The following is a 12,299-nucleotide window of genomic DNA, read 5'->3' on the forward strand; positions in this document are numbered from 1 at the left end:
AGCAGAAGAGACTTCTTTATAAAACATTAAAAATCTTACTGTTCAAAAACTGTTGACTGGTAGGTTATATAGATTAGAGAAATGTTATATTGTAATGTTTTATATATATATATATATTTATTTATTTTTATTTTTTTTATATATATAACATTTCTGTCCCCCTCACTTCTGAAATGATGGCTACACCCCTGTATCATACATAAGTAGGTCATTTAGTCAACCACAAACCACACAGAAAGCACAAATCAAGTTGGCATCAATAAAGACGAGATCGCATGAGGAATTCAAAGAGCTGTTGGATAGCATTCTGACAGCGTTCTGTCATTCATGGCTTTCTAGCAGTTTGACTTCCAGCATTTAAAGCTATTTTGATATTGTAAGGCACCATGTCAATGAAGCCGTACCCTTTTCTCGGGTCTGTTAAACATATCCGGATCCTCCAAGGAAGCGATAAGGCAGAAAGGGTTACACTTCATGGTTTTCAGGTGCATGACTGAAGCCCGTTGACGGATCCTCCGGAGGACTTGAGAGGTTAGAGAATGTAAAGGGCAGGAGGGGCTGAGACGCGTCCGTTTTGCCTTCCCCAGCGTGAGGACACGAATGACGCCTGCTTCAGGAAACAAATGCTTCGAAATCACCCTCTTCGCTTCTGCTTTTCTTCCTGTCCTTCTCAGACGGTCTCAGAGCCTAGAGCATTTTCACAAAGGAAATGGGTCAAACTGAGCAATGCGCAGAAAATAAACCCCCCTGTGTGGTCACGTGACGCTGCTTTGTTAAGACAGAATCTTCTGGAATGGTCTGTGTTCCTGCACTACCGATCAAACGTCTTGAAAGCTTCGTAAGACTGAAGCTCACTCATCCGTCTCCTTTTATATAAAGGCCCTCTCAGCTGCACAACAACAGGCTCCGCCCACTGCAGGGGAGGGGTGACTCGGCTTGCAGGCTCCGCCCCACTTTCCCATTCTGTACCGAAACGAATGGCTCTGCTGACTAATCACAGACAGACACACACACACACACACACCCTGAGAGTGCAAGTCTTGGAAACTATGCGCCACTGCTTTCCATGCAGCTCAGAACCAGTTCGGCCAATCTCTGCTCAATTCAGTCATACCATTTCAGGACACGAAGTGTGGTAAAACAATGATCTGTATCGCTCATCTCACAGTAGGTCTCTTTCATGCTGCCCCTCCCATCGTGATGGAAAATCGAAATCAGCTGAGCTGGGCAGAAGGGCAGCTGTGTTATCAAGCGCTCCCCGCAGCATACCTTCCATGGGTGTTCGTTTTCTCCTGTCTGACTCCAGGGGGAGCGGATTTGTCCCATTATTATTGAAGAGCAGCTTTTCTTTTTCTATCTGTTTAAGTGGCATTCAGTTATCACGTCAGGCTTATTTTAAACATGTCTGCATGGTGTTATTTTCTCTGAGTCTCGCAAGCAATACAAACATGATCCATATTCTCTCAGTCTCCTGTGTACACACAACTATTACCGAATACTGAAACTGACGACGGTGCAGCTGATGCACAGAGATTAACTGTAATTCTCTATCAAGGTAAACATATCATCTACATTTACAGGCTTGATAACACTATTAAACAGAAGTTCTCAACCCAAAATTAAACAATATAATAAAATGCAAATAGCACAAACATTGAGCACAAACAAACTTTGCTACTGTGTTGGGTCACCATAATCTGCTACCTGAAAACAATCAGTTAATGATGACTGCAATACAAAATTGTATAGCAAAACAATGAAGATATAAAATAAAAGTAAAAAAAAAAAAAGTATATTAATAATACAAAAATATTATACAATAAATGCTGTTATTTTGAACTTTCTATTCATCAAATAATTGTGGAAAAAAAATGTATCACAGTTTCACAAAAAATATTAAGCAATGCTGTTTTCAACATTGAAAATATGAAATGTTTCTTGAGCACTAAATCAGTATATTTAGGCCTAAATGATTTCTAAAGGATCATGTGACACAAGACTGGAGTAATGGCTGCTGCAAATTCAGCTTTGCCATCACAGGAATGAATTACATTTAAAAACTATAATAAAATAGAAAACATTCATTTGAAAAATTGTAATGATATTTCACAATATTACTGTATTTACTGTATTTCTGATTCTATAATAGCAGCCTTCCTGAGTATAAAAGACTACTTTCAAAATAAATATTACTGACCTGCAGAACTAACTCTGGAACTCACATTTCTTTTATCTATTTTCTCAAATTAAATAAAACCTTGAAGTGAACATACATACTAGAAATTATCCCCATGCCGTTCACTCAAATTTTCCCCTCTCTATCTGGTAAAAGCTTTCCTGTTTGAGATAAGCACAGAGATGTCTACAGTAGCCATAAGCATCTGTCAGTCATATGTGCAGATGTTTTTAGTCCAAAAGCTGGGAATCCAGTTCCAGTGGAACAAGGTCTCTCATTAGGGAATGGAAAAACATGAAACCAAATTATAACAAAAAGGAATACAGGGTGGAAAATGGTGAACAGGACAGCATTAAGTTGTGTTGCTGTATTTTATGTATGCTTTTATACAAGTAGAAAGCGAAATGTATTATTAATATGCATACAAAAACATTCCATTCTATTCAGAAGCATACAACACAAACAGCTGAATTCATCAGCTTTAAATAGCTAGAAGCCAAAAATATAGGTTATGTCCATCAAAGCAATGACAAATCATGTTACTATCGTCACTGTAATGACAAATTTAGATTCTTATTTACCATCCAAGTAACAACAAATAAAAGGACTATGAAATGTAAAAATTACAGCAAAAAACAAATCAATAATCTACTGCAAATAAAGTTTTTAAAAGTATTTATAATAATATTTTCTTATTTAATTTGCCTTAATTTGATTTACTGTCACTTAATTACTTCATTTACTGTCAGTGTAAAGGAAATTAAATTCCTATATTTAGCATATATGTATTGTTAATTTGAATACTTGAAAATTACATTTTCTGCTGTCATGTAATGACGGATAAAATTATGATGTCAAAGTATCAGGAAACTGGATCATTATTTAGTCAAATGGCAAATTAAATTAGTATCTAACCTCAATGTAAGGGTAAATGAAGTCATTATTTTCTGTCAATGTAATGGCAAATGAAGTTATTATCTGTCATCAATGTAATGGAAAAAAACAAGGAACTGCTGTCAACTTAATGGCAAATGAGGTCATCATCAAGAAATGTGTGTAAAGGTGGGATATGGGTCATGGGCACAAGGTACAAAGAGCAAGATAATAATAGCCAAAACTGACCTGAGCTCCATATCAAGTTTTCAGTAACTATGAGCATGACTTTCTACAGGCTGATATCACCCACTTAAATGGCACACTTCATGTTTTGAAGCACCAATTCAGGAAGTGGGTTCCAAGTTTCTAAATGAGTCAGTGTTTTGTTTATAAGACCCTGGTTTAGGTTATGATATCAAAATGGGTTTGCTCAGGGAATGTTAATTCATCTGACACTTTTAAGAGAACAGCTTACATTTTCCACTGACTAGACACCCAGCTGAGTTTATGACTGCTCGAGGGCCCATGTCGCATACAGCAAGTGTCAAAACTCCTTTCAGACTTTCCACAGAAAGAAACAACCAAAGTGGATTCTTTCATCATGAGACAACCAGCTGACTATTAATAACCCCTCAACAAAAACACATTTTGACACATTTATTGCTTCCAGAAAAATTAGAGGGTGAAACCAGTGGAAAATATTCCAGTAATACACTATAATACACAATATTCCAGTAATAATATGAAACTAAATTAACTAATAAAGACATAAATAAGTGCAATGCTTTAATTAATAAGTTCAATAAAGCCTTGAATATTAGGCAAATTATATTATTTTAAAAGCCCATTTCAAATTTAGAATTGTCTAAACTACACAAGACTCTCACGTTCACAATAGACAAGAACTTGTTAGTCTGGACGTGCAAGCTTGAACAAAATTTGTATCGTAAGCCAAGAGTATGGTAAATGTGACAAGAAAGTGATTTTTGCCTGTCCCTTTAAAGGGATAGTTCACCCAAAAATGAAAATTTGATGTTTATCTGCTTACCCCCAGGGCATCCAAGATTTAGGTGACTTTTTTTCTTCAGTAGAACACAAACGAAGATTTTTAACTCAAACCGTTGCAGTCTGTCAGTCATATAATGGCAGTCAATGGCCTCCATGGCTTTGAGAGTATAAAAAACATACACAGACAATACCAAATTAAACCCTGTGGCTCGTGACGATACATTGAGGTCTTAAAACACGAAACGATCGGTCTGTGCAAGAAACTGAACAGTATTTATATCATTTTTTACCTCTGATCCACCATAATGTCCAACTGTCCTGAGCGTGTTCACAACATCCGGCGCGTGACGTCAAATAAATACGGTCGGCAAAAAATTCCACATTGTCTGATGATATATCAAAAGTGTCTTCCATTGTGATGACCTGTACTTCTAAATATCTTTAGATCATCGCAGTGCCAGTCAACACGTCCGCAATCTCTCTGCACTGTGTAAATAATGAGTGACGTATACGCACGACTAGGGATGGGTACCGAGAACCGGTATTTTTTTGGACCAGTACGTAATTGGGTCAATAGCGGAGTACCGATAAGCTTCAGGACAAACGATACTGTTATCGATACTTGCGTTGTTTTATCTCCGTAATCTTCAATGTTAATGATGAATTAGAAGCTGTTGTTTGTCATTTTCCTTCACTGAATGATGTGGCCGAGGTTTGCTCGACGTGCGTGTGATATCCATGCGCATGTGCGGTGTGTGTTTGATGCGGCAAGAGTGAAACGTTCGAAAGTGTGGGCTCACGTTACAAAACTAAGCGACACCAGTGTCAGATGCAATATATGCAGTAGTGTAACAGTGAACAAAGGAGGCAACACTAGTAATATAATGAAACATTTACTAACAAAACACAACATCTACCTCAAGCAATGCACTGTATTATGTCTCGCGGCTCCAGCTCCAACTGAAACTCACGAGACACATTCACATCAAATGTTTATTCGGTAGAGTTACACTCACGAGACTTATTCGCAATCACAAATATACATTATTTCCGCGTACTTTAAAGCCTTGCCGGTTAAACGTTTTATTTGCGTATAGAACACAAACGAAGATTTTTAACTCAAACCGTTGCAGTCTGTCAGTCATATAATGGCAGTCAATGGCCTCCATGGCTTTGAGAGTATAAAAAACATACACAGACAATACCAAATTAAACCCTGTGGCTCGTGACGATACATTGAGGGCTTAAAACACGAAACGATCGGTCTGTGCAAGAAACTGAACAGTATTTATATCATTTTTTACCTCTGATCCACCATAATGTCCAACTGTCCTGAGCGTGTTCACAACATCCGGCGCGTGACGTCAAATAAATACGGTCGGCAAAAAATTCCACATTGTCTGATGATATATCAAAAGTGTCTTCCATTGTGATGACCTGTACTTCTAAATATCTTTAGATCATCGCAGTGCCAGTCAACACGTCCGCAATCTCTCTGCACTGTGTAAATAATGAGTGACGTATACGCACGACTAGGGATGGGTACCGAGAACCGGTATTTTTTTGGACCAGTACGTAATTGGGTCAATAGCGGAGTACCGATAAGCTTCAGGACAAACGATACTGTTATCGATACTTGCGTTGTTTTATCTCCGTAATCTTCAATGTTAATGATGAATTAGAAGCTGTTGTTTGTCATTTTCCTTCACTGAATGATGTGGCCGAGGTTTGCTCGACGTGCGTGTGATATCCATGCGCATGTGCGGTGTGTGTTTGATGCGGCAAGAGTGAAACGTTCGAAAGTGTGGGCTCACGTTACAAAACTAAGCGACACCAGTGTCAGATGCAATATATGAAGTAGTGTAATAGTGAACGAAGGAGGCAACACTAGTAATATAATGAAACATTTACTAACAAAACACAACATCTACCTCAAGCAATGCACTGTATTATGTCTCGCGGCTCCAGCTCCAACTGAAACTCACGAGACACATTCACATCAAATGTTTATTCGGTAGAGTTACACTCACGAGACTTATTCGCAATCACAAATATACATTATTTCCGCGTACTTTAAAGCCTTGCCGGTTAAACGTTTTATTTGCGTACTGTTCTAACATGTGCTTATTCAGAGTGCATACACCCGAAGCGTCCGTACACTAAAGGGCCAGTCAAACAGCATCTGATTATTAGTTATTGTCTGATTGCGCTAATACTGTCAAAACACACAAGATATATACACAGTTAATTATGTCTAAAGTGAAAGTAAACAGTTGAGAGAGAAATGAATGCTTGCAGGTCTTAAAGGGACAGTACTAAATATGCTGCCGATTGTCATTAAAGGGATAGTTCACCCCAAAATTTAAATTCTGTCATTATTTACTCAGTCATGTTGTACCAAACATGTATTATCATTTTTATTTATTCTTGTGCTGAACACAAAAGAAGATATTTTAAAGAATGTTGGTAACAAAACAGTTGGTCCCCACTGACTTTAATAGTAGGAAAAAAATATATGTAAGTCACTGGGGACCAGCAACTGTTTAGTTTCCCACATTCTTCAAAATAACTTATGTTCAACAGAAGAAAGAAACTCATTCAGGTTTAAAATAACTTGAGAGTGAGTAAATGATGACACAATTTTCATTTTTGGGTGAACTATTCCTTTAAATGTTAATTAAATATAACACAAAGAGAAAAATAACTCACTGCTCTTGACTGAAGAAGAGAAAAATAACTCACTGCTCTTGACCGAAGAACTTTAATACAGTTGCTAAAGTTCAGCAGTAATAAAATAACTTGAAATTTTCAACAACTTTTCACTTCATAACTTTTTTGCACCAAATAGTATCGATAAGTACCGGTATCGATAAGCAATATCGGTATCGATAAAATGTAAACGATACCCATCCCTACGCATGACAGATCACTTCTGCACATGCGTCTACTATCATAGATATGTATAGATTCCCTATTCGACCGCTCTAGATACGTTGACGCGTCCGCCATTTTGGTATCGCGGCCCATAGAAACAGTCACTAATGAGGCATCTACTTATATATATCTATGTCTACTATGCCAGAGCACGTACATGCGTCACGCTCCGGATGTTGTGAACGCACTCAGGACAGTTGGACATTGCGGTGGATCAGAGGTAAAAAAATGATATAAATACTGTTCAGTTTCTTGCACATACCGATCGTTTTGTGTCTTCAGACCTCAATGTATCGTCACGAGCCGCAGGGTTTAATTTGGTTTTGACTGTGTATGTTTTTTATACTCTCAAAGCCGTGGAGCCCATTGACTGCCATTATATGACTGACAGACTGCAACGGTTTGAGTTAAAGAGGTCATATGACGTTGCTAAAAAAGAACATGTTGCATCCAGTGGGGACATAATTACTGATTAAAATGACTTCTACTGTCTTTTTACGCGTTGCGTTGCATTGCATTGCAAAAGTAAACATAAAACCATGTCTGCATTTGTGATCGGAGAAACGACAAAGAACAAGCGCTACTCTATACTGCTCAAAACTCGCGTTTGAATCGTTGGAACAGTGTTGTAAATACAACTTAACCACTGATTATTAGACGCGTCCTCTTTTGGAAGGCCAAACAATGTATTTTCGCTTTCACAACGAAACACACAGCGTCTCCACGACATGGCGGCGGCGGCAGCAACAATACTACAAAATCGTCATATGACCCCTTTAAAAATCTTCGTTTGTGGTCTACTGAAGAAACAAAGTCACCTACATCTTGGATGCCCTGGGGGTAAGCAGATAAACATCAAATTTTCATTTTTGGGTGAACTATCCCTTTAAGACTTTAGACCTCACACAATGTTAAATTGCCATTAGCTTGTGTTGAAAACGGCCTAAACAGAGGAAAAGCAGCATGCTCCAGGTGGATCACAAAACTGCGTGTTGTGCAGTAGTTTGTTTACGGCTGTGCCACTGCAAATAGGCCAGTTCAAAGAACTGAGGGTGGAAGATGACACCACAATGATAAGTTCTGAAACTAAGATTGTTCACTTGGGCAGATGATGATCATCTGCATTATGGAGGTTTAAAAAACAGCCACGTCAAAATACGAGAAAAGAACTGCTGAAAATGCGAAAAGAAACTGTGCTCCAGTGGAACCTGTGCGTACAAACATGCAGCCAATTAAAGTCTTTGAGTGGCTTACCACAATTAAAGGAACAGTTTATCCAAAAAAGAAAATTCTGTCATTATTTACTCCTTCTAATGTAGTTCCAACCTGTATTCTAAACAAAAACAAACAAAGAAGCATGTTCGTAACCAAACAGTTTTGGAGACCCTTAACATCCACTACATGGCCAAAAAACAATAGACATTAAAAAATCTTATGGAAGTCCATATGGACCAGAAACTGTTTGATTACCCATATTCTTCAAAATAGGCCTATCTTCTTTTGTGTTCAACAGAAGAAAGAATCAAATTTCATTTCTGAGTAAACTATTCTGACAATTTAATTGATATGCAATTATATATCGTATTTTTACATCAGTTCCATTCATGGCTCCTTCACAAGAATGTAGAAGTGTTCAAGAATAGAGACCAATATATTTAAGAATCTACCATTGAAAAGCTCTACTATACTGAATGACCTCTAACTGAATATTTGGGACCTCTTTGCATACGTCTATGGTGGTAACATGACCTTCTTCTTCAATCATATTTGCATCCGCATTGTAATACGTGTCCTAGAACTTGCTTCCTGTTCCCACATTGCAAAACACAATGGAACAGATTGTCCATTTTCTCCATTCTCAACAGCAGACTATTTTCCTATCACTATTATGCTCTCATCCCATTTCCATTTAACTCAAGGTTTCCATCCTATTTGGAAAACTGCACACACCAGAAACCTGTTGCCTAAGCTCAAAAATAACCTACTTGTGGTATAGACAACTTCTAGTCTTCGGACATAAGTGCTTGCTTTGTGTATCATGTCTCAAAATCTCCTTAACAAATGCTAATTTATCATGAGACAAACTGACAAAACCTGTCGTGCGTCACTGTGTTAAATCAATCTCTGAGTTGAACTATATAAAAAAGCGCAGTAGAAACAACAGGTCATTGCTCTACATTATAATAACAATGTCTACAACTTGACTTAAGGCTGTCTGATGGCCAGGATTTGTGTAACAGCTCAACAAAGGTGACGTCAAGTGGAAAATTTCTTCAGCCAAGACAAACACACCTATTTACCACTGCAATGTCATTATCATCTTGTAGAAAAATGGCAAACAAATGAGCGCAATATGCTTTGTTATTTATTGCTTTGTTTATTCACTCAGCTACTTGACTTGTAAAGCACTTCAATATTTCAGAGCTAAACTCAAGGGACGTAGCGGGTACATAATATGTCTCCATTTCCTGAAAGCACGGCTACTACTTCAATACATCATAAACTGACGTTAAACAAATTATGGAGGAAGTATGTGACGCTACACTTTCAGGACAAAGAGTGTATTAAGCTAAATGATTTGTTTGATAAATTATATGGATCAAAACCACACAACAAATCTGGATTGATTCAAACACTTTTACAATGACAATGTTATTTCCACAAGTTCCTGTTTTCCTTTTTTACAATGAGGAACAAAGAAGCTGTCAGGGAAATTCAAGTCACACCACTGATGTCCAAATCTTCATAAATATTCCAAAAACTAAAAGGTTACTAGTTGTGACAGGTTATATACCAACAAAACAAGCAATTTTTTCCAAGTTACAGACATTCAGGTTCAACCATCTCACAAAAGGCTAATCATCAAATTTGATGCTTGCATCATATCATTAGGAAAAATATTATATCTTCTTATGGCCCACTAAATAAGATTACTGTGAAGATTATGCAGTATAAAAGTCCCATGTCACAAAGCAATTTATCTCTGGTTCCATGAGTTCACAGTCAACAGATCTCAGTCCAACAGAGCATCTTTTGGACAAAGTGGAAAGACACATTTGCAGCATGAATGTGCAGCCAACAAATCCCCAACTGCATGACGCTATGCCAACATTGTATTCGATAACACAATGTCAAATCAAGAAAACAAATGATGTGTTTAAAACTATTTTTGTGTAGTTCATCACAGTATGGACATGTCCGCTATATGTTTGACTTTTAAATTAAGTTTAAATGCATCTATACGCGGGTTATACATACATGTCAGGCCTAAATAAGATTCTCCAGAGGGATACAGGAGTGTGAATTCCATATTACTCACTCTTAAAGGGTTTTCAATGGCAAAAACATCCACATGAACTTTCCAGGCCACCAGTGAATCAGTCAGGTCGGTAAAATGCACGTCCACGGTGGCCTCACTGTCCTCATTATTCGACTGCTGCATAATGTAAATATGGGAACAGCTAGGAAACTACTGTCCACGTCGTAAAATAAGTTTAATTCCTACAGAACTGGTGATAATCATATGGCGTGACAAGCTAAGCTATCTGTCCATTCTGTATCAAAATGTCACTGTCCTTTTACGATTCACGCTCACTTTGGGAACCGATTCATATATCGGCATTGACGTGTTCAACTGTTCTTTTTAACTTTAAAGTAGATGTTTGTCTTTTAAGCTGAGTGTTATACGAACAAGTAACCTTGGTTCAACCCTTCATTTGCGGAAAGCAGCAATCGACGTACGCACTCGACAACTTCCCGTTTCCTTTTTCGACATATTCAGTGATTCCAGCAGGGGGCGGTAAGACATCCCTGAAAATAACTGCAGTATTTAGAAACAAGTTGCATTAAAAATATGATTTACACCACTGAGCGTGAAATTTTATTAACGAATTATTCTTCGACCGTTTACTTTATTTCTATAGATTACACAATATTGAACGGCTAATGCTACTTGGTTTGCTAACTTACGTGTACTCAGCGGCGCGGAAAGACAATACGTCCTTTGAGTCAAATTAAAATATCAGGACGTTTGTATCTTATTGAAAGCACTTGTACACTAAATCGTGTAATCTTTTAAATAAAGCAAATTCTAGAATATGGACTAGTAATAGAATGGAAGAACATGTTGCACTTTTTCTGCCATAAGGCCTAGTCGGACCACAGATAGCGATTCCATTTGTTGATATTGCAGATAGGAATTAATTACATATTATATGTTGAGGTGTTTTATTTATTGAAAAGCAGATTATTAAGTCTTAACACTACTCTTTGTTGGAATCAACTTTAAAAAAACTGAATGAACAAAACAATTTGACATGCAAACCTTTGTGATGAAAGGTCTTTGTATAATATAGACTTTACATTTACTGTATCTGAAAAGAGATTATTAGAGTCATGTACTAAGTGGCTGGTGATATGCTGTCCTTGATAATACAGGACTGATAACGTTAATCACTGGTACATACTTTCTTTGACATCATAAAGAGAACAAACTGAAATGAGGTCAATTGTACTGTAAGGCTTAAATGAAATCAGATTAAATCAGACACAATGATATTTCTATAGATTTAATAAGTGACAAACCTTTTTCCAATATAACTGGTTATTAAAGAAAACACATTTTCAAAAGTCATGTAGATTGTTTCCTTTAATATTTGAAGTTGCATTATATACAAAGTGTGTGCCATTATATTTCACAATGTGATGGAAAGGATAAAAATGCTGTCAAAACTGAGGATGTTTCACATTTTATGCAAGTAATGTGGGTTTGTACCTTAGATGTAGAAGAACTTTTTTATACTATCCTTAAGGAGACTTCAACATGGCCAAACTCATTTCATAATGCGAGTTTTCTAATTAAAGAGATAGTTCAGAAATTAACATTCTATCATCATTTACTCACCCTCATGTTTATCCAAACCTTCAAAATCTTATTTTGTGTTCTGCAGAAAGTAAGTCATACAGGTTTGGAACAACATGAGGGTGCGTAAATGACAATTTTCATTTTTGGCCGAACTGTCCCTTAAAATGAACAATAATGGCAAAATTAAAAACTATAATTCACAATGCTTTACATTTCCAGTTTGAAATCTGTTGTTAATATTAATTTAATAAAGTGTAAAGCAGTTCTGGACAGAAGTTGGTATCATTTCTTAAATGTGGACAATACAGTGCCAAATCTAAAGCTAATGTAGCACGGAACATCCCATCATGTTGAACATACTCTTTAACCATTAATCTTTAGTTAAATATTTTTTTAAGTGAATTAGTAGGAGCTGTGCCATCATCATATTTCTTTTTAGTT

The 12,299-nt window shown here is 37.0% G+C and overlaps 1 protein-coding gene across 2 annotated transcripts in view; it reads right to left on the reverse strand.

The window, feature by feature from the left end:
• Nucleotides 1–10,724, reverse strand: part of LOC107673717 (calcipressin-1-like) — a 17,365-nt gene extending 6,641 nt beyond the window's left edge. Inside the window, exon 1 of one of the 2 annotated variants that reach the window (XM_016467454.1) lies at nt 10,314–10,724. In XM_016467454.1, coding sequence (XP_016322940.1) covers nt 10,314–10,436 — 123 coding nt within the window. In that variant the 5' untranslated portion in view covers nt 10,437–10,724. Of the gene's footprint in view, nt 1–404; nt 875–10,313 lie in introns of those variants that run through there. The other variant, XM_016467455.1, reaches the window with a different exon arrangement.
• Between the last annotated feature and the right edge of the window lie 1,575 nt (nt 10,725–12,299).

This window comes from Sinocyclocheilus anshuiensis, unplaced genomic scaffold, assembly GCF_001515605.1.
Source record: "Sinocyclocheilus anshuiensis isolate Anshui unplaced genomic scaffold, SAMN03320099.WGS_v1.1 scaffold628, whole genome shotgun sequence".
Taxonomy (NCBI): Eukaryota; Metazoa; Chordata; class Actinopteri; order Cypriniformes; family Cyprinidae; genus Sinocyclocheilus; species Sinocyclocheilus anshuiensis.